General features: G+C 42.0%; 1 protein-coding gene across 1 annotated transcript; it reads left to right on the top strand.

Moving 5' to 3' along the window:
• The first annotated feature begins 229 nt into the window (after positions 1-229).
• Positions 230-18,193, top strand: RGR (retinal G protein coupled receptor). The gene is made up of 7 exons (XM_009929727.2): positions 230-419; positions 3,418-3,574; positions 5,250-5,371; positions 14,271-14,424; positions 15,009-15,126; positions 16,677-16,790; positions 17,774-18,193. The coding sequence occupies exons 1-7, from the start codon at positions 341-343 to the stop codon at positions 17,915-17,917; spliced, it is 888 nt and encodes a 295-aa protein (XP_009928029.1). The 5' UTR covers positions 230-340; the 3' UTR covers positions 17,918-18,193.
• Positions 18,194-23,687: the final 5,494 nt, after the last annotated feature.

Below are 23,687 nucleotides of genomic sequence, written 5' to 3'. Positions count from 1 at the left end.
TTGCAGAATTAACTGGACAGGGTTCTTAATCTTGTCTCTACAAAGAACTTGTTGTAATTGCAATGAATGCTTTCATTTTGCTGGTGTCTGAAATACGATTTGCAGGGAAAGGGGGAGTGCGGGTTGATGCTAGTCCCATCGTTAATAACATTCTTGCGGGGATTGTAGTGGTGGGAGTAAAAATCCCAAAGCTTTTATATAATAATGAGCATGTGTCTGCACGTGAGCTGCTCCTTTAAGAAGCCTTGGGCTAGTGGAAGAAGGGGGATCCAGAGAAAAGGCAGCCCTACAGCTGTAACAGAGGGCAGAGGTTAAATCTGTTGGCATTTTTATCGCAAGTATGGTCACTGCATACCCTCTCCCTGAAGGCTTCACTGAATTAGAGGTGTTTGCCATCGGCACTGCCCTGCTGGTAGAAGGTAAGCTCGGCGCAGGACCTCAGCAGCAGTAAGATTTTTGCCCCTATTATTCCTGGTGGGAGGGGGAAAGAAAATTGAAGTAAACAGCAGCATTTGTGGTATGCTGACCCAGAGCTATGGTGGTTACTGTGGCTATATCACCAGTATTTCTGGTGAGTAAATCGGGGTGAGCTGCAAGCTGTTTGCAGTGAAGATCTGCTCTGTATACATAGCTGCCCTATGGCAGGAAGTACTTGCTACTTAGCTTTCTTATCAAGAATTTGGGATGTAAGATTTTGTTGTTGACTTTTAAGGCAATTTTATCTTCCTCAGGGGAAGGATGTTGAAATGACTGATAATCTCTCAATAAAATTGGGCTGCTTGTTTTGTGGGCTGTGATGGCTGTTCTGTAATCAAAGATGATAGGTCCAAAATAGTCTGTTAACTGTGAGCATACCTCCAGATTGCATTGGTAGTGCTGCAGTTAATGGCTGCTGGGAAAAAGTAACCAACAGAAATATAGTTGCATGAAATTTAAAAGCTTTCACAGTGTTAAGAAGCAAAATTTGAGGTAGGAGACCGTATTCATTTAATTTAGCCAATGTGGGCTTTTCTTAAGGCGTGTGCCACTTTGTTGAGATACTGCAACAAAACCGTGAATTTGTATCTACCTGGCAGCTAGCGAAGGACAGGCTTGTAGCTAGGATTATTTTGGTGTCAGTCGCTGGAGTCTCTTCTGAGCTACATCCCAGTCAGGGCCTGGGACTCCATCCCTGCATAGTGCTGCTCAGCTGGGGGTGCAGGGATCGTGGGCCCCAACAGTAGAGGAGGAGAAGCTGTAAGCACCATCAGAATGGGATAAATGCTCATCATCTCACCCCATGAACGCAGAGCATGGGAGAAAGGAGGATGCCCGCCCTCTCCTTGCAGGCGAGCTCAGCTGGAAAGCAGCATCGTATCTGCCTGCAAAGGAAAGCTGGAAGAGCTGTGTCAGAAACTCTTCCTTGGAAGAGAGCGAGCGAAGAAGAAGCTTCTACTTCTGGCCCATGGGTGAGCTGCTGCCCAAACAGACAGTTCAGGGCTAAGCCTGGCCAACAGCCATTAAGCCATCTGCAGGTCCTGGCGTGACTTTACCCATCGTTACCGAGTGGTGAGAAGTGGCAGGAGGACAGGGACACCGTTGGGTGCTGGCAGAGGCCAAGAGCCGGGGAACAGCTGGTTGTGGTACCACGGCCCTGCCGGCCCTCACCTGCCCGCACACCCACCTGTGCTCAGGGGCTGCAGCCTGCCAGGGACCTGCAGTTGTTGAAGTCCAAGCAAAGTACCTGCTGGTAACCTTCCCTTAAAGCTACACGTGGTCTAACACACTTATGTTTTACTAAACACAAATATTTTCTATAGGGTTTTAGGCAGCATGTGCCCAGCGGATTGGCAAAACAACTCTTTGTCATCTGACTTAGAAGATCAAACTAAATAATTAAAGATTAATTCACTTTCTCAAAGTCTCTGAGAGAAAGGCAATGAAGACCTCCTTTTTTTCCTGCAGCTTCTAAGTGCAGTTTGCAAAAAAGTTGTGGGGAAGAGGAAAACCTTGCATTCACTTTATTAACTGGACACATCTGCTGTTCTAAAAATGAAAACTCAGAGCTATCCTTTTTTTAATTTAGTAAACTCTCTATTTGTACACTCATGATGGCCTTCAAGAAAGAAGAGTGGGATGAAGCCTGGAGGTTCCAAAAATGGGGGAAAGATAACAGAAAGCTGATACAGTAATAACTCTTCAGCTCTACTCTAAATATGGTCACAACATACCTCTCCTAAAAGCTTCACTGCATTTGGGAGAGTTGGCAGCAGTTTTACCCTGTGGGTGGGAGGTAAACTGGCAGGGAGGAAATAAGAACAGCAGAGCTCCAAGTATTTCTCCTGGAAATATTATGTTATATGTTGTGTAATGAAAGACGCACATCAGCTGTTACTATGGTTATCCCATCAGCCATTAATGCAATTAAGGTAGGAGCAGGATTTCTGACTAGACAAAATCATCCATCTTATGTAACTGCAGAATTAAGACAATGAGCATAAGTAACTATACTACTTTACAGAATTAGGGGATATGGATTTTTTTCTGCACTACATAATTTCTCTTTCCAAGAAGAACACAAAGACAGACACACTGCCTCTCATCTAATTGAGACTTAGAGATGGGATGTTGAGTCAGAGCCTCATCAGAGCTAAAATAATTCAGGTCATCTTGAAAAGGACATTAAAGGACAAAGCTTGAGTTTAAACCAGTGAAGAAGAGGTTTCAGGCTGGTACAGCTCTGTTCCGGGTGAACAGCTGGGGTTGCTTGGATCCTCCTCTGAGGACCAACATTAACTTATTTTTTAAAATCTATCAGTGACTGCTTTTTATAATTAGATTATTCCTTTCCATGTATAGTCTATTGACGAAGGGCAGTAATAAGATTGAGCTGGTGTGATTCAAGCACTGACTAGGTTAACCTTAGATGGAAGCCCGAAGGGAGGCAGGCTGACTGAAAAACGGCTAAGGGATTTCTATGCTTAAACACAAAAGAATGTTACAATTGCTATTAAACACAACCCATTTCTCTACCAAAGACAGGCCTGGAGATGTGTGCACCAGAAGCACGTGCTGGCTGTCAGCCCCTCTGAAACTGCCTCCTCTGCATCTCCCTCGCTCTGACTCATGTGTCCCTGGATAGAGCCTGGAAATCAGGTTTCTCTATTAAAACAAAAGGCAGAATTACAAATAAGATTAAACCATTTCTGCTCCACATGACTGGCCATATCCCTGATGTGGACAGCAGCTTCAGCTGTCACCTATGACTTCTCTCCTGAAAGTCTTTGTAACTTGCGTGCAGGCTGTGACCGCTACAGATATATTCCCTGTGCATAAGTTTCCACAGTAATAATTGTTCTCTCAATAAAGAAAACAGCAGTATCGTTGTACATATTTTCCATTTCCGGTTGAATCACGCCAAACAATTCTGTATTTCAGCCCTGCTTGGCTTCTGTCTGAATGGCTTGACAATTATTTCCTTCCGAAAAATCAAAGAACTCCGAACACCCAGCAATCTGCTGGTTCTCAGCATTGCACTGGCTGATTGTGGGATCTGCATCAATGCATTCATCGCTGCCTTTTCCAGTTTCCTAAGGTATATCTTCTTTTTCCTAAAGGATGCTCAGAAGAACAGTGTGAAAATTAACAGCTTAAGTTGTAAGACGTCAAATTAATTAAATTACTCTCTTTCTAGCATACCACCTAACCAACCTTCTCATTTTCTCAATCTGAAACAGCAAAATGAAACTATATAGTTCTACCAGGCAAGTAAAAAAAAACACTTTACTGCATATAATCACTGACAGATTATAAGACTGATTATAGAAGACGTTTAACCAGACAGCTTTACCAGTGGCTATAGTAGAAGCTACTTGAATATCAAAATAGTAGTACATCTTCATTTGACTAAACCTCTAGATTGACCCCAAATTTATCTGCAACTCTTTCTGGTTTTTTATGAACCTTTCTATTAAAGCACTTGCTTGAGAAGCTTCTGGAGAATGAAAATGCAGATCTGTTAGCAGGGAGGTCACATCAGTTATGACACATTTGATTTTCCACATTTTCACACACATCAATCATTTAATCAGAGGACAGAAACAATATCAAGCATTTCAGTGAATAATTGCAACAAACAAATCACAAGCAAACCATACTGAAAAAACCCACCACCCTATAAAATAGATGATGAACAATTCCATCTAAGTAGCATATTTTTAAACCCTGGAAATACCTTTAATAGAGAACAGAAATACATTTCAAGCCAGAATGTGACCATTTTATTCTCTCTTAATGGATATAAAAACATTTTCACAAATTAACAAGTCAATAGCTCCAGTGAGGCCTTATTCAACACTATTTTACCTCCTGTATAGGTGACTCTTGTTTCAGACACTTATGTCTTACTGAAGTCAGTAAAGATGACTTTACTGAACTGGAGCTGAGAAGCTAAGGTCAATACATCAAAATGAGCTTGGTTTTAACAATTGCAGGACCTTTTCTTTTAAACGGGAGCAGAAGTTTCCCAGCCTCCCAAGCAGTCAGCTATCTCCTGTTCAAAGGGACTTCCAGGGGTAGTCTCCTAATGAATTATACTGGTGTTCTGTAAATACATGAGAAAGGAGATTGCTGAAGACTTCCACCTCACAGCCAGCTTTATGAGCATAAGAGTCAGGTTAGATGAACACAGAAAGAAAAAAAGCTGTGGCTCCTTGCCATGGGTGACCAGGATATTGAAGGCACATGTCAGCAGATGTCTGCCACATGAGACATCTCATGGTTCTTTTCATTCTATGTCTGCAAAGACATTTGAAGGCCTTGGTCTTGCTATCAGGAGTATTTTTATGTGTTGTGAGCTTTTGTATTGTGTTGCATGGTGAACACTGACTTTCCAGAAGGTTATTACTCATTTGCTACTTTCACATGTTGACAAATTGGCTGCTCCCAGTGGGTGCAAATTTTGAAGATATGGATAATTGGATGAAATGTAGATTTCAAATTAAAAAACAACTTTCCAATACATAAATGCAGAGTTATATTTTCTTCTCCATATTAAGAGTAAAAATAGCTGTTGTACTGTATCAGACACTGCAGCAAGATAAATGCTGGCAAATACCTAAAGGTAACCACAGCAACATCTTTCACAATGTTTCTCAGACTTAGAAAGCATGGGCACAGGCTATCATTTTACCCTCTCCATTAATGCAATTTCCAAACATGTCTTCACCTTTTTCTATCATTTTCTTAATATATTCTGTGTTTGTTGACAGATACTGGCCCTACGGCTCTGACGGCTGTCAAATTCATGGATTCCAGGGCTTCTTGACAGCACTAGCCAGCATTAGCTCCAGCGCTGCAGTCGCCTGGGACCGTTATCATCACTACTGTACAAGTAAGGGCTATAATTTACCTAGCAACCTTACCCAGATCCTGCTATAAGGCAACTTGCTTAGATTTCAGAGAATCAAAGCAAGCACATATTTATTATCTGCTTATCTTATGTGTAAGTTTATTTATCTTACACACTAGAGAGAAAGTAAATACAAACAATCTCTCCAAAGGACCCAAAGGATCTCTTCCCATACAAGGGGCACTAACCAATGACCTTCAGGAGATCTTTCCTCTTCCAGATCACATCCAAGTTGTGACCCTCTTGCCATGCTTTCACTTTGTCCATAAGTAATCTTCAGTGTCCCAAACAAAATCCAACTCCTCATATTGAAAAAAAATCTATGTACCTTGGGCTTCTATCCAACACCCTGCTGTGTACCAAACAGATCTTCATACCCATGCAGAGTTTGCTAATTACAGATAAATTTGGTGTAGCTAGAGAGCTGCCTCTGCAGAGACAGCAGCTGGAACAGAGCCCATGTAAAGCACTTCTGCAGAGGTGCAATGAAGCAGACAGAGCTCAGCAGCCCCGTTGTGCAACACACAGGCACTTTGGGGTGCAAGAGCCATTTGTGGGGTTTGTGCTACGTTCCAGGCCCCCTTATGAAGACTGGAACTCAGTACATTTGTTCCCAAGCAAGGAACAAATTATCTGCAAGTTTCAATAAAAGTAGCAGAGCTATTTTTAAGTACTGATAAGAGGAGGAATATGTTATTTTTCTTCTCTTAGTGAAGGCCATTTTTTGGGTTTTTTCTTGCAATTTAGTTTTTAACTAGCTCTGACACCTTATCTGGATTTAATGGAAATCTAATATTAGACAGGGAAATCAACCCAGAAAATTTGCCTTTTCTGGTGGACTTATGAAAGCATATTTTTTATTTAGGTGAGAAACAGAGATTGACAGGATTGTCAAATATATGGATTTGTAGAGATAGATATACTCTGTCTTTTATCATAGAAATTCCTCCCAAACTTTGGCAGTACTGGATTTACGCATTCATGTATCATGAGTGGAAATTTCTGCTGAATTAGGGTGCTGAGGTGGATTTGGTGTTTGCAGAGACTGCTAGGGTTTGTGCTGGGACTCCAGCTGTGCTCCAGCCACCACTGCGGATAGGGAGAACAGGGGGATAACTGTATTCTCTTAGAACAGAAGTCAGGAAGCACAGCAAGGGGCATTATCATCTGCTGTAAAACAAACTAGCAGCCTTGTGAGCACTGGAACTGGCAAAACCTGCTTTCTTGTAAATATGGTGCATAGGGATGACGTTGTCTTTTGTCTAATAAGATAGGCTTGTGCTGCCTGGTCTATGGGTTCTTTCACGGGGCCTTACCTCTCCCCAGACACCAACTTTCACAGTAAATGCAGCAACTTAGTACCTGTCAGTCCCCACTTCCCTCTCCAGTTTCCTTCTAAGTAGCCAATGTTTTCAACAGTTATTAGGAGAGGACCGAGTGACAAACACAGGGTGTACAATCTCATGGCCCTCATTAGGAAAAGGGAAAGAGACACGATATGAAATATAAACTTATTCTGAAAGGACATCCTAGTACTCTGTAATGCCAGGAATGCCCTAATCCGTACTATTTGGCCATTTTGGCAGTCATGTGGGAGCCACCTGGGAGAAATGGATGAGGTCCTCCCATGAAGATCTGCAGCTTTCATGTTTCCTGCTAAAGCCAGGCTCTTTCCAGAGGAGTAAGGAGTCTAGAGCACCTCACATGACCACACTGTTCCCCAAAAAATTGTGTCCCTTTAGCAATGTTGATAGGCAAATGCAGTCCTCCTTTTCTTTTGCTAAAGCACAGGTTGCTCAGACCACTTCACAAAATATTTTCTAAATGAAAATGTAAAATTTGGCTGGGGAAGAAACTGCTGAGCTGCAGTGCTTCAATCCCCTCTGCCGTTAGCACCCACACAGCCATTCGGGCACAGCCACCTTCTGATTAAAGCAGGAAGTGGTAAAACACACCCAGAGCACATAGTGAACCTGTTCAATCTGGTGATCCCATTGAGGGCAGCAAGGTTGCCAACTTTTTGTTCTGCAACTTCGTCAAGAATTCAGCTCAGGCAAGGAAATGGTTATTTTTCATGTCCAGACAAAGGCCCCAACTAATGCAGGCTGTTAGCGAAATGCATACTAACACCCTTTGGACACTAAAATGTGTTTGGAGCTAGAAGAGTAGCACCTGTATTTTACAAGAGAGAGAGCCTGAAAATAAGCATGTCTTTGGAAAGACATTTTACTCTCTGCAACATTGACTTTAATGCTTTTGTGTCATGCGCTCCTCCAGTCAAAAGCATACTACATTAAGAGCACGGGCACAGAGACCCTAAGGGCACAAGCTTCTTTACTTTGCTCAAATTATTACTTAGTGATGGCCAAACATTGCTGCTATTACTGAACATTTGGAACAACAAAACAAAAACAAAAACCCAGAAGGTTTTAAAAGCTCACGCTCTGCGGCTGTTCCAGTAAAACCAGCCCCTTCTAGTTTCATCTTTCACATGCTGATTGTGAGGAAGATTAAGTCATATTTCATAGATCTGATATACCAAGCCTACAAGCTATACTGTGTTCTCAATCCATACATTAAACTCCTGTTGACACTGGTGCGAGTCGCATGCCTGTACAGAAGGTACCAAATACCTTTGCCTAAAAAACAAAGCTATCAACCTTTTATCTTCATTCCCTGGGAGGTGGTACTCCTTCCAAACTCAGTTACATCATCCCCAGTGTTTTTGTTATGTCCTAACAGTTTCCTGAGAAAACCTGTGTTGTGGCATTCCTCAGCTTGGCACTTGATAATCCACTATCTATATTTCTGAGGAAGAAAGAGCTGATGAGAATGTGAGAGATTACTATGATGATGAGAAAAAAGGGGACTTTTCAGCCATTCTGGATGCTAATAACACAAATATGTTCACCAACATCCTGAAAATTAACTGAGTTTTTAAATGTGGAAGTCAATACAACCCCCAGTGACAAAGTGCTAGCCTTTAAAGTGTATTGATATCTAGACATGTAACTCATCAGAAAACAGGCTGATATTGATTGGCATATGGAAGAAAATAGTATGACCACCACACATGACAGAGAAGCTAGAGTTTCAAGACATTTTACTCTCCCCTCTCTTTCTTTCTTCCTCCCAGGCAACCATGCTGGGCAACTCTCTTTTCATCCCCTAAATGTGGCTTTGGGGCCTATGAGATGCTACTTTCATAGCAAGGAGGAGAGAACTGTAGAAATCTGTAGTCTAGAAGTATGCAGTAAGAGGAGAAAAGGCAAGGGAGTCTCAAAGGTTTGAATGTCAATCGCTAGCAAAATGGGAATACTCAAAATTTGATCGTTAGGAGGAAAAGGAGAAAACAGAAGCAGTTTTATGTTAGTGCCTGACAGTGATGGAGGAAAGGGCAAACTCTGAGGAAGCTGTCTATCGATAGCCAAGCATTCAGGGCAGAAGATGACATTTTATATTGTCAGTTCTCCCTGTCTGGCCATTCGAATGAGGAAAACGTCCTGGATTATGTTCTTGACATAGCAAGGGAGGAAGGAAGCAGCAGCCTGGGAGGTCTCATTGGAGTTGGGATCAGGAAGGCAGAGGGCAGCTTGTGGACAGCCCAGGGGGTCAGCAACCAGAAAGCAGGCAGCCACCTGCCACAGAGATGTCTTTGCTGAAGGCATCTCGATCTAATGCACGGTTCATTTTGGTGAGAGGGTAGCACGCTGCCATCAGCAGTTTGTGGAGAGGGGAAGGATCCTGGTCAGTTTTTTTTTCCTTTCAGAACCACCACATACAGTTACAGTTCTAAAAGGAAAGAAAAAAACCTAGAAGATTTTACACTTACATTTAAGAATTAGGGGGAAATGAAAAATCTGAAGTGATTTATGTCAGTATTTTTCTCAATATTACGAAAGAAAAGACAAACAAAATCAGCAAGGATATCACAGCAGCATTCAATTTCAAGAAGCAGAATTGCAGTGAGTTTTATCTAATCCTTAACATTCAAGGAAATCTAGGTTGTTATATCAGTATTCAAAGATTAGCAACTACCATTTGCTCCAGTTGCAGCTGTCAGCTGTCAAATTAGGAGCAACTCCTTACCTCCTGTCACACTTACTGCAGCCACCCTGCCACACTTCCTTCATCTAGTCTTGTACCTGCATCATTTTCCCCTGACAAAATGCCAATGTTTATACAGCTCTTGCATTTTCACTGAAGCAGGAGGTAATCGCCAAGACAGCTTTATGATCATGGAGAACCACAGCAAAAAATTAATGGAGTAAAAAAATCCCTTTATTAGGTTATTTTAAAGAGCTTTTTCTAATGATATGCACAAAAGAAGCTATTACGCAGTGCAGCTTTCTTATTCCTACAAAAAACGAATACTTCTGAGCACCAGTGACTGGTGCTTTTCATACTGCAGATGATGTAGGTACCAAGACCTATTTTACTTATGACTGATACATATTTTCCCTTATAAGACATTCAGATATTTTTGTCTTTGACAAACTTTGCTGATTTTCAGTGATGCATGCTATGAAGCCTGGTACAAGCCATATTGTTCTGTAATATATCAGCTATTATAATTTTATCATTTGCAAGAATGAGGAAAAGGGACGTTTTTCCCTCCATCCTAGAAAATCCTGTTAACCTTTTGTGTGAGAAATTCCTTTTGAACAACAGCCTGAAATCTAGCTGAAAAGTAACCACTGTGTCAGAGATATATTTTTGCTCTTTCTGTGAAAATCAGCTAAATATTTGACCAATTTATAAATCTTCAAAAAAATCTAAATTCATAAATGTCCCCACAGACTAAAGATGGAGAAATAGCTTATGATTATGTCACTAAAAAGTGGCCAGCATAAATAAAAGGATTAAAGTACCATGCTCTATCTAGCACTTCCTAAATTTAAAATTTTGACATCACAATTTTAGTAATCTTTAAAAGATGGGGAGGTTTTGTTTATAAGAGTGACCTCTTTCTGTTCCAAAGCAGTTACAGAAGCCATTTAAAATTCCCTGTATTAATATTTCACTGTATGGAAAAGAGAAGCTTCCCTCTTGCTTTTCAAGCCAGAGAAAAAGACTGATTAGACTTGATAGGACCATATTGCCAGCACTGGGCCCTAATCAGGAATTACATCCTTAAGCATATGCTGAACTCCATACATACACATTTAACTGAATTATGACCTACGTAGCTATTACATTAAATTTTGCCAGGCCAAAAAAGGCATTTAAGGTGAAGCAATGGCCTGCTCTGCACAAAAACAACTGAACTGCTCTTGGCTTGCTCTCTTGCTGTCAGGCCTCTCAGAAGAGGACATTTTTGCTATGTGAAGGGAGCACGATTCTTTCACTGTTCTTGTACTGAAAGTATTTTTTCTGGGTCAAACTGAAATAATATCAAGTTTGTTTAATTTTATAGTCATAGCTACTTCTGATGTGTCATTAAATGTTTTCTGGAGGGTCAACAGGCAGCTGATTTCACCAGGACTATTTCACCATTAATCTCATTTTGCAAAAGGCCAAATCGAGAAGGAAAAATTTAATTCTGTTAGTTCTGATTCTCTCCTTTTCTAGTGTCCAAAATAGGACTCCTTAAGTGTGAGGAGAGAGAACACAGGAACTCAGCCCCAGAGATGAGCTTTCCAAACACAGGCTGTCGAGACATGCCCGGTGCCAGACTCCATTATTGCATGGTCCTTTTATTCTGCATCCAATAAGAAAATGGTGTTCTGGAACACCCATGGAAGAGTAACTAAAATAAAGGTTTGTCTTACAGTTTTTCATAGAATAGGCACAAACAAAGCAAAAAAATTTGGAAAATAAAGGGAAAAAAAGAAAGCTAATGGAAATTGAGAAGTGTCGTCTCACTGTGCTCCCCACAGCCCTGCCAGGTGTGTGGGCCTCCCCAGCCGCAGCGGGGGGAGAACTGAGGCAGGGCACTGACAGCCAAAAGCACAGGCAGTTTTCCCCTAGAGCGTCCTATGGGCTCCACTTCTCCTGTTAAAAAACTAAACGTAGAAATCTTCATTAAAGCTACTCTTGATAGAAAATACTTGAAAGCCATTCCAGCAGGAGGCCTCACAACTTTCTTGTCGCCTGCATGCATCCCAGCTGGTAGTACATGGGGCCAGAGGAAAGATGTGGCACCAAGAGACTGGCCACCGTGAAAGACCCCAGAGGTGGTGGGAGCCAGTGGAGCAAGAGCTTCTCCCGCTTTTCTGTGCAAGGCGACAGCAAGGAAGGTGAGATTTCCAGCAGCCCCCCGCCACAAGCCTGCAGGCAGCTGGATCAGCCGCTCTCCGCCAGTGCAGGCACCCACAGGTTGCCTTCAGCATGCCACCAACACTATCCCAGCGGCTGAGGGCAAATTTTGTCAACGCAAGGATCTTTTCCTTACGTGCAAAGATCCATGAGGTGCCAGTGTGTGCCTAGGACCCAGCGGCACTAGAGTGTCTCAGTCAGGGCCCATCGTGTTCTCAGACCTTCACAATATTGCAGTAGTCCATGAAGTGAAAGGATGGGGCGGAAAGAGAGCAAAGTTTCTGCCACAAGGTACCACAAAAAATAATTGGTATTAACTATTTTATAGGAATTGCTGAGAAGCAAAAAACCCCCAAGATTTAGTTTGGCTTTTTCAGACTATCAATCAGGAGCGCTTACCACTTACAAAATTGTATTCCCAAAGCAATAAAGCTACTTTTGGCATGAGCTTGGTTTAAAAGAAACATGATTCAGATCCAGGTTTCAGTGCAGCTGCTTCTGATAATGCCTTCAAAACGCTGCTAGAATACGTAAAACACAAAACAAACCCGACAGCTTATGTAATAAGCTTTCTCCTGATTGAATTTCAAGTTACAGTTGTGTAAAGCCAAGCTACAAGAACTGCTATGTAAAACACAAATGGAAATGGAAACCTTGGATGACTAACAACTCTAACATGCTCGTTTGAGCATATACCTAAATAGGACACAGTTCTGAAAGATACAACTTAGGCTACATTGCTTCTTTGGACTTGAAGATTAAGAATAATTACAAGTTACTAAAAAGTTTGACTCGTATTTCTAGTCCTCTAAATCAGAAACTATTCCTTTATTTTCATCTATGTCATTCTAGAGTCATATTATGTCAGTCCAACAAAGCAATATTTGAGCCTCTGCAGACAAAGTATATCTTCTATGTAGGAATCACACAAAAGACAGATATTAGTCATTATTAATCAATCTTCATTAGTAATTCTTAAAAAATAATGTTTTAAATGACTAAAAAATCAATAGATTTTCTGGCAACTACCATATAAAAACACAGAGTATTGAATAAAAAGGATTTTCTTTACTTTTGCCTTGGTATTTAAATTGCAATGTGTACACCTGTCTTTTCCCATAACTAATTTTTGAACACCTGCAGCAAACAAGTTTTCCAAGTTGATTTTTAATGCAATTCAAACTCTAATTCTTTTTCCTGAAGAACCTCTGGAAGATAAGAAAAAGGACAAAGGTAGAATCAGCATTCCTGTAAAAGGACAATTTCACTGACACACCTACTTTATTAACCTTCTTTACAATATACAAGGACAGTACCACACAAAATAGCTACTGGAGAGCTTGCGGTCATTCCCGGAGCTGCTGCCTTATGGGGATCTACAGCCTGGGCAGACCCCACATGCTGTCCACCCACGAGTCAGCCATGTCTGATCCCATGGCAGGGCCTCACCTCATGCACCTCATGCACCTCACCTCCAATCCGTCACCTTTCTGAAAAAGGTCAGAACTGGCCTGAATCTTCCTGGCCTGCTGTCATGATGCTGCTGTTAAGGGCAGACGAAAAGACTGCTTCCCAACCTCAGTGAAAATTACGTCATTATTTCTCCCTAATGGGAGATTTGATTAGAAAGGAGCAGTGGGAAAAGTCACCATGCTCCTTGCTGGTGCAGCTGGTGTCACGGGCTATTCAGCATGGGTATGATTATGGACATTAGCCTCAATAACAAAATTATCGAGGCCTTTTTACCCACAAGCAGCAAGGCTAACACAATGTCCTGCAGCAGTGGGGAAGCCTGCCTGCCTTCTCCATGAAGAAATACTTCCTGTGTCTTCTGAAGTTTCCAATCTTTCATTTCATTCATTGACCTATTTCTGTGGTACTTTCTGGAACTGGATGAGATAGGCACAAGTGATAATTTTTATTCTAAAATGAGAAAAAAATTACTAATGCTGAGCTTCATATTTCCTGTTCCAGGGTAAGCAATGATCCTAAGGTCAAAATAATTTGACCGGCAGTATTTTTAGAACAAGATCTGTTGTTAGGTTGTGTATATAAATTCACACATATATTGATGAGCAGCAATTCTAGAACAGGGGACATTTAATATCCACGCGTGCCCTGCACTCCTTGCAGGGCAGCAAGTAGGCAGGGGCTGGGGAGTGTGTGCAGAGTCACACTTCTGATCTGACCCACACCCTGCAGCAGAGCTCTAATTCTTCAAACGGTATTTATTGCATTGCCCTGTTCCTTCTACTTGCTGCCACATCTGAGTATTCAAACATGTTCCCAAAACACAAGAATATAATGCTTGTAACAGCAGCTGTATCTCCAGTGTGGTGCAAAGCTGAGCAGCAATACAACTTTTGTCTAAGTAAAGCACACAAAAGGTTTTTGCTTACAAAAACAATTTGCTGTTTCCTGAAGGCTAAAAGCTTCCTTCCATATTTTATGCAAGGTTGATTCCTCCAGACTCAAGTCAGCTTCAAGCTACAAAACACAGACAACTGCTTTTTTCTGCCCGAGGCCCAGGGGCCGGGGTGCTTGGCTCTGGCCCCGCAGAGCCAGACAGCTTTTCCCAGTGGTTTTGTTATGGGCACGGAGACCCCCTTTTCTCTTCCCGCAGGGAGCAAGATGCAGTGGAGCACGGCCGTCTCCATGATGGTGTTTGCGTGGCTGTTTGCTGCCTTTTGGTCCGTGATGCCCTTGCTGGGGTGGGGGGAATACGACTATGAACCCCTCCGAACCTGCTGCACCCTGGACTACAGCAAAGGGGACAGGTGAGGGCCAGGGCCAGCTCCCACGGGAGGGGGGCTGGAGCTGCCGTCCCCTGGGGTGGCCTCGGCAGCACACCAAACCCCCCAGCTGCCCCCCACCACTGTTGCTGGGGCAGATCTCCCTCCCCAGCGGCTGGGGCGAGGCAGGCACGACCCGAGGCTGCCTTGACTTGCATGGCGGCATGCGGGAACAGTTAAAGGCAGCTTCCTCCGTGGGAGAGGCTGGTGCTTAGGCTTCTGCTACTGCCCTGCTCATCTATAAGTTGCATCTTTTCTGGATTTCGGACTTGAAACTCTTTCAGAATGGCTTTGTTTTCATGCAGTCCAGCACAGATGTCTGAGTAGGGATGCTTGGGTTTAGAAACCAAACACCTGTTGTGATTTTCTACAATACTATCCATCCCACGCACAACAACAACATGGCACAACTCAACCGGCCTTCAGCAAATGCTGCACCTAAAGCATGCTGACAAAACTGGTTTTGGCAATTTTAAAAATACAAGTTAATGAATGTTTACAGCAAGTTTACAGAGATGCCCTAGAGAGGAATTAACAACCTCTTTTTTTTCCCTCCTCACCCTTCCCAGAAACTATATCACGTTCCTTTTTGCTCTGTCCATTTTCAATTTCATGATCCCGGGCTTCATCATGCTGACGGCCTATCAGTCCATACACCAGAAGTTCAAGAAAAGTGGGCACTATAAGGTAAGAAAGCTTCCTCAGCCCCTGCAACCGCCTTGCCAAAATAGGGCTGCATCCAATAGAGACAAAGTTCTCAAAAAGCCAATTTCTTTCACAAAGTCTTTGGCTCAGCTCCTTCTGTGCTAACTCCCCAGTGTTACTTGAGTAAGAGGGTAGTGCAACACAGGATGGGGCCACCCAGAAAGTTTGTGGAAACCCCACCCTTAGAGATTTCAAGATTTGACCATCCGCATCTGCCCTGACCTAGTGCTGTAGACAGTTCCCTGTCAAAGCGCAGGTCAAACTAGTGACCCTGAGGATTCCCCTCCACCAACACTGGTCCAACTCTAGTCACAAAGCAAACACGCAGCATGCAGAATATTTGCTAATAGCATATCAATATTTATGCAGAGAAACTTGCTCAGGAAGTATCATTATTTCTTGCTTTGCTACAGGCTCTTAGCTTATCGCTGAGGAAGTCAGCCAGAGCTGCAGCACTGCGAGGAAACACGCAGGCACCCCGTGGGGGGAGAAGGGCCTTTCTGTACATGTCGTGTTTACACTTGGCTGAGGAAATTCAGAAAGCTTTATGAGCTGGAAACAAAGGAATTGCTCTGGTGTGGCAGGTTTATGGGAATGTAATGTGGTGATTATATGAGTTGTTTCCTTGGGTGCAGGCTATACAATCTGGGGCACTATGCATGGCTGGCGGGCACAGCCCAACCCCTGCACTCAGTGAAGACGGTCAGTTCCCAAGGGGGATGTTATACCAGCAAAGAGACAGTCAGGCAGACTGGTTTGTAGCTGCCTGGAATAAATACATGTGCCCTTTACATATTTCTTGAACAAATCTCAGTGTTTGTTATTATAAGTCTATGACCTTTTTTTCAGTGAGTTTATGCAACAGCGTGTGATTTTTTCCTTACGATTTTCTGTAGCTGTGCAGACTAGTTACGATGCAGAAAATTTAAGGATTAAATTATCACTTCCCTATTCATTAGTATTTATAACATATTTGGGAACAGCTCGCCGTGAACACTGTGGATAAGGCCCTAGCATGAAGGACAGAGGAATCCTGCCACTGCAACACAGATGCCACTGCATCCGTCTGTCGCACTGCCATAGTAGTGGCTTAACACAGCTTATTTATCTGCAAGACCCTCTAAGAAGTCAGCAAATTGTCATTCCTTTTTTATCTGTTTTTAAATTTACACATTGCCCTCCCCCCTCAGCAGCAATTACTGGCCACGGCTTCTGTGTCTAGCACACACACTGATTTAACTGACCTACCATAAGGTGCTTTTTGACCTCTGCCCAGGAGCAACTGCCACTCCCCCCCCGGCCCCCGGGAACAGGGCTTTGGGGCTTGCTGCGCAGGCAGTCCTCGATGCAGAGGGAGCTGTGCTTGCACACCTCTGACATCAACAGCAAAGCAGCAATGATATGGTGTATACTGCTGGCCGATCCTCTCCTGCTGCTGAACACAAACCATGGTCTCGCAGGATCTGTCCAATCCTCTTTGTTGCAGTGTGCGGTTGTGAAACACAAAGGAATTTATTGCTCTTGTTTTTCAGTTTAATACCGGTTTACCATTGAAGACGCTGGTTATTTGCTGGGGTCCCTATTGCCTTTTATGCTTCTATGCAGCAGTTGAAAATGTGATGTTCATTTCACCAAAATACCGCATGGTACGTCTATGCCACCTGAGGGAATTCAAACAATGACATTCTCCTTACTGTCTTCTCTCTGTTCCTATGGAACAATGCCAATTTACTCACAATTCGTTTTACTTGCTATATATGTTATATATGTTATAACAAGTAAAACCAATTGTGAGTAAATGTTGTAACTTATGTAACAAGTAGATTGTTTCCTCAAAGCATTCTGTTCAGCTACCACTTTTGAGGCAAAACAGCTGAGCATGGTGATATAAGAGGTATTATATTACTGCTTTGATCCAGCAACAATTTAGGAAGCTGGGGGGGGCTTTCTTCAGCAGTCAGTTAGGGGTCTGTAGCCTGCACTCCTTCATGGTTTGTAAGAGTTTTTTGTGTCCTTCCCAGAGTCAAGTACCAGCTCAAAATTTTCAATTTTGAAGAGACTGTTTATCTCATTCATTTTTCTAATACTTCTCTCTCCTCAGGGAAGCTGCAACTGATCACTCTTAGGGTTATGCTGCCTCTTTTTTTTCCTTTTTTTCTATGAGTCTTCGCTCCAAGACTGCCTCTGGGACCCAGTAATATGACATGAAACCTTTCAGCTTTCATTCAGTCCCCAAGAATCAGCCCAGTTTCAGCTCACCAAATGCATTACTGTACTTAGGTATTCAGTATCCCACGTAAAACGTGTTAGCAATATCAGACCACTTAGCTATCGGAAGGTGTCCACGGCATACCCTTCACTCCTCCTAAGAGTTTGTATTCACTGACAATTGAAATATCCCAGTTTCAGACAATGCTGATCTAAATTCTTTCTTCTGGAGACTATAATTGCCTGAGCAAGGGCCTCCAACTGACCAAATTGTTTTTACCACTCATCTCTCCAGGGGTAGCAAGCTCCTGTCATTGGAGACAGGCACTTTTTTGGTAAAGGGAAACTGAGCCTAGGCTGAAATCAGTCCATTGGCTTCTCAGTGCATTTTGCTATTAATAAATATTGTGTCTCACAACAGATTCCTGCTGTTATTGCCAAGACTGTGCCAACAGTGGATGCCTTTGTATATGCCCTGGGGAATGAGAACTACAGAGGAGGAATATGGCAGTTCCTCACAGGACAGAAGATTGAGAAAGCAGAGGTTGATAACAAAACTAAATAACCCATTACGGCATTAAGCAAAATTAATGCAAGTACATCACTGAAAGCAGAACACTAGAGGAAACTGTGTGCATTCTCTGATATGTACGTGCAAAGGTGGTTCCACATTGGAAAGGCCCTGCATTGGCTACAAGCAATGAAGTACTGAAAGAAAGCCCTCCAGATAACTGTCCAAACCATCAAGAGCTGCTTGTCAAACAAGCTGCCTTAAATCTGTGTTGATTGTTATCAGTCTTATTTTATATGTCACTGCAAATAAACTATGTGCTGGAAAGCATTTTTTTTTTCCTGATACACTAACATAAAAGCTCAGCAAATTAACTAAAGCAGGGTATTCGTTTATCCAGTGAGGCCTCCTCAAATCAACCCGTGCAGTTTGTCCATATGGTAATGTCTGGATTACCAAAAGATTAAAAGAGTATCCAGTATTACACCACATTTCTGTATAAAGAGCTTGTTCATCTGAACAATGCATTTTCAATGCACCCAAAATGGGTGTTCCCAAATTTCCTTGATGAATCTGCCATCTTAATTCCATAAAAACATTTTAGTAGGCATTTTACCCCAATAAGGAATATTAGCTTGGCTCCTATTCAAATGAATTAGTGTGTGATATTCAGCTTTGTCACACACTAAACTGCATCAGATTTTGCAGCTGCTGCTTACCAGGACAATCAACAAGCTCGTAGTCCATCATAAAAACATTCATCTTTTTATCAAACACTGAGCAAAAACTGAAGGGAGGTATGGGTCAGATTCTGTTCTAAAAATGTCATAAGAATAAAAATTAACTTCCCATCTGCCATTAAATTCCCCTACACTCTACATAAGTGAGAACAATCACTGAAACAGTTGTGACTAAAGACTCAGAGCAATTAAAAAGCCACTTATTTTATAATTATCAGAACTCATATATTTTAAACGATTAGAAATGTCCATCTTAAATGTTTGTATTTGCTCATGTTGCTTACATTGCCTACAGGATGAAAAACTGTCAGTTGATGTTGCCTGTTACTACAAGATGTGTTTCAGAATGACCCATTTGCAAAAAAATGTGCATGAGACAGAATATGAGAGATTTTGCGTACAAAAAGCCAAACCTAATTGATTCTTACAAGGATCGTATAGTTCATTTCCAAGTATTGATGGTGAAAGAGCTTTTGAAGCTAACCAAAGAAAAAGCTGATCTGTTCCTATGATGCTTTCCAACATAATAGAAGGCAAACCAGTTGTGCATGGGTTACAAAAGGGTAAGGAAAAGTGGTTGTGTATGGGTTACAAAAGGGTAGATGGTGCAGTCCTGGAAGCTAACCAGTCAGGGGGTAGAATGGACATTCCCCTCATGGCTGGAGATAGGAAATAAATGTCATTTTGTTGGAAGTTAACCAGTAGGATCCCATTCAGAGATGTGCTTTGGGACTTGTGAGGCTCAATTTAGTCACAAACTACCTGACAGAACAGTGAGTTTTGCCATGACAAAGTTGTTCAGAATAATCACATCTAAAGCTGACAGCTAAGACTTACATCTTAGCTACACGTAATATTAAGTGAGCAGATGACAAAATGTTTGCACTGATAAGTGCAAAATAAAGTATGGGCACAAAATTACCTTTAAGTATGTATCTACAGTGATAGGCTCTGAATATGTAATTATCTCTTTCTCATGAAAAAGACCTGGGCAGGCCTTGAAATCATCAGTTTACTTGTCAGCAGGGTCACACTGACAAATCCCAGCAGAATGCTAAAAAACACCAATAAAGGAATAGGAAGCAAAAGAGGACACATGGTCACACAACTTGAAAGCCACTGTGCTCGGACTTACTGAATAGGGTGCATAGTTTCGGTCATTCCAACTCACAGAGGATATAGATAAGCTGGAAAAGGGCCACAGGGATGATCAAACATAGGGAGAAGCTTGAACACAGTAGGGATGAAATGAAGGAGGGTGCTGGCTCAGAAGAGGTAGCTGGTGAGGAGACCAGAGACAGGCTTATTGAACCAGGGGTTCAGGGGATGTGAGGATGGAATGATTGTTTGCTTCTTCCAACAGCACAAGAACAATGGGACATGCAGTAAAATTAAATTGAGCTGTGTATTTTCTGAAGATTGCAATTTGAGGAGTGTTCTTCATGTTTGCCTACTGAAACACATTGTGGCTTACATAACAATACTGTAATAATGTAATAAATAACAGCTTAAGACATTTGGTTAGGGTCTGAGTCCCCTTTGGCTTAACAGGAACATAACTCAGGAACTCGTCTCAGGCTTTGGCTCTTAGTCCATTTTCAGATTGATTTTTTACTTGCTTTTACTGTAAACCTTTTATTGTGGGAGTAGAAAGCAGCAGAGCTGTTTCTTCATTCTGTTGGACAGCTACAAATATTAATGCACTTCTGTTTAGGTTTGTGTATTCTTTTTCATATTTGATTACTGAAAGCTAGTGATGGGTAAAGCTGAGTATTATTACCTAGTGAGCATAAAGTTGCTAGTGGTATTCAAGCCTCGAGAGGAACAGAGCCTCTGTCCTAAGCAGTAACCAAAGCTGTCCTCTAGGGCCACACTGAAGAAATGCAAGGTAACCAAAGTCACTGAGATCTTTCAGACCTAGGGATGGTGCAAAACTTACAGATGTGCTTTGAAGAACATGGGACGTGTTCATATAGCCCAGTGTAGTGGTATAAGTGAGACCACAGCAGAAGCAGTACAGTGCCTTCCAGTGACGTGAGAACAGGCTGTCCCACCCAAGAGGGGCCTCCCACAGCTCTCTGGAGTGAGACCTCACTTCAGATGGTTCCCTATGCACTGTGTTGCAGTGAGTAGCTTTGACCTCCTGTTGCTCCCATCTGCTCAGAAATCCCACCTTGTTTCATTCTGCACCTCCAAACCTAAAGATGTACATAAAACCTGAATCATTTCTCCTGTCATTCTTCTCCACCCTAAATACCTTAAACGAATGTTTCTCAACCAGTCAGGCCCATAGCTGCCCCAGCCTAGGGGCTCTTTCATACAAGGTACAAAGGCTCTTGACTGAGTGAAGAGGCAAACAAGCAGTTGAACAAACTGAGTGGACTTAAATATCTCCTCAGGTCTGGTTCATAATGCCTCGGCTGCTGAGTTCCTACCAAAGAGTGGAGGAAATGAGGTTGCTTGTGGGTCATTTATTGGATCATGGATAATCTTACTCTCTCCACAAAAAAAAAAATGAAACAAACAAAAAGAGACAGAAATAAACATCAAAGTTTCCAGAAACTGGTCACCAAGGCAAAAATTCTCTTCTAGCTATAACTAGTTCTCACCACTAATTTATCCACATTAAGAAGAACTGGCTGACGACCACTAAAAAGCACACCAACAAGTGTGCTGTTTCTTTCAGAAGAATGAAAGCAAACTGCAGTGCATCAAGAAGCCAAACACATACGCCTCCAGTTAATTACACAGTTTATCCTTAGCACAATCAGCCTTCACCACAACAGTGCTGGCCTGCTGCCCTCTGGCACTGCTGGTTGTCCAGATCTTGCCAATGAATATCTGCTACCATCCTGATAAAGCCTGTCACAACAAGGTCCCATATCTCAAGTAGGTTATGTTGAAGCATGCAAAATCCCATCGTGTTTTCACATTCTGGAGAATCCCAGATGGCTAGAAACAGGATTTATATTACCCTAACCGAAGTATAGCCCAGGGGGTTATACAGGGTTATACACTCCCATACAGATAGTATCCCACCTACTAACCAAAAAAAAACCCCATAAGAACAAAGAAGGAGAAAAGTGTAACCCTTAGCTGCATTCAGCAACTCAGCTTAAGCCAGAACAGCCAATCTGAACAGCAGTGATTAATACTTGTCCTGTCACTAAAGATAAGTGGCTACCACATACCCACTTTTAAAAATAATTAGATGGTACTTCAGGCTACTTCATGTTAGCTATTGCAGCCCTTTGTTAGGGAGGGTTTGGATGATTGCTCATGATCAAAATAGAAGAGGAAAGTGTGCCTCTCCTTAGGGTTCAATTACTTGATTCAGTATCCAACCACGCTTAACACACAGTGATCTACAGTATTGTATCCAATATTACCAAACCACCCTAGTATCCCTCTTACAGGCAGTCTAATTCTGCTCATTTTGCTCATTTGTGAGAGTGAATATTTTGATGCACTGATGAAAAACAGACTTCTGAAGAAGAAATAAAAGGCAATTTTTCCTCCTTATCCCTAGACACAAACAGCATAATTTCTTCAGGTTTTCTTTCAACAGACAGAAATGCTTCACACCTTAAATAGCATCTCTTACAGACCTATTTTCAAGGCTATTAAATGCCCACAACTCCAAATGAAGTTACTGTGTCCTCAATAACGCTGCAAATCAAGGTCTTACTGACTCAGCCTTCCTGTGCTGCCCACGCTTACAAACACCCTACAGTTCAATAAAAGGGAGTTGAGTTTTTCTGCAGTGCACATTCGTGTGCTCCATACACTTTCTGATGTATTTTTCCTAGCACCTCTTGTACATCTCATTGGGGCATTACAAATCGGTTTAGGAATAGGGTCAGAGGAAGAATTTGCACTGTTCCCAGTCTATCATCATACTACTTTGAATGCATAATTGTAAAACAGTGAAGTGAGCTGGTTTTTCACCACAGGGAAAAAAGGATGGCCAAATTGATAAACATGGACCCAAGTGCTAATGATTGGTTTGGTTCACAAGCTGGGATACAGAGACTAAAAGTGTAATGTAAGATCCTTATAATACGATGATGGCATGTGTTAGTCACGAGTACTTATCCTTCCTGTCATGTCTCACTTAAATTTCTCTTCATGTTTCACCTGTGAGGATGGCTAAGTGGAGACTTACACCTCAGCCTATGATATTGCGAGTTTGCATTTTGGAGTTAAAATGCAGAAATATTTGGTACCATCTGCCTTGTATACATATTCACACTTAGAGATTATTCATCAGAGGATTACAATCAATGGTCTGTATGAGCTACCCTAGACAGGCTAACACAGTAAATACTCAGAAGGTGCTTTGTTATGAAAAGAGGCATTCCACTTTCTGCAGAGAAAATGGGAGGATGGCCCTGCTGCATTAAGAGTATGTAAAATAATAAGAATTTTTAAATGGTGAAACACATGCTCACACATCTATTTTTGGTGTTGTTTGGAAATTCGCCAAGGTAAGGTAATCTCTTGTATATCATTAAAGGACAAAAGGATCCAATAATAACAGCAATAGAAAGCACAAGAATTCTAAGATCTCAGTAAGATGCAAGTTTGAATGATTATGTATACAATTAAAATTGTACATGCAGGACTTAAGAATTATTTTTTTAACACTTTAAGACCCTTGGATTTCCACAGGGAGGAATTTTTCCTGTGTTAGCCACATATGAAACTTTTCAAAGCAGGTTTTGTTCAGAACGCAACACCAGATCATAGAACTGTTAGAAGAGGGAAGCTAGGGCTGAGTAGAGGTGCTGTGCTGGGCTACAGATTTTCCTCATTTTAGAAGAAGCAGGAGCAAGCTCAGGGCTCAGCCTCCTGCACACTGGTTAGAGATGACTCCCCTGAATAGTGCCAGAGAGACGAGGCAAAGGTTGCTGAAGCAAGCTGCTACCTCCTTTGAGACTCTGGGCCACAGAAATAGTGAATACAACTAAGAATTTGCACCTATATGTTACTTTCATGTTGAGAAGTATTTCAGATGCAGATTCAATTACCTGCTTTAAAGGAATCTAATTTTAATTAACCCAGGTTTTAAATTAATGTCAACT

The sequence above is a fragment of the Haliaeetus albicilla genome, chromosome 11 (genome assembly GCF_947461875.1).
Source record: "Haliaeetus albicilla chromosome 11, bHalAlb1.1, whole genome shotgun sequence".
Classification (NCBI taxonomy): Eukaryota; Metazoa; Chordata; class Aves; order Accipitriformes; family Accipitridae; genus Haliaeetus; species Haliaeetus albicilla.
This window is presented reverse-complemented; position numbering and strand designations above follow the sequence as displayed.

Bases quoted from the DNA above. Each gene is read 5' to 3' on its own strand.
- RGR (XM_009929727.2), top strand. From the start codon at position 341: ATGGTCACTGCATACCCTCTCCCTGAAGGCTTCACTGAATTAGAGGTG. The intron at 15,127-16,676 runs GTAAGAAAGCTT...CTTGTTTTTCAG, and splicing joins AGAAAAGTGGGCACTATAAG to TTTAATACCGGTTTACCATT. The intron at 16,791-17,773 runs GTACGTCTATGC...GTCTCACAACAG, and splicing joins TTTCACCAAAATACCGCATG to ATTCCTGCTGTTATTGCCAA.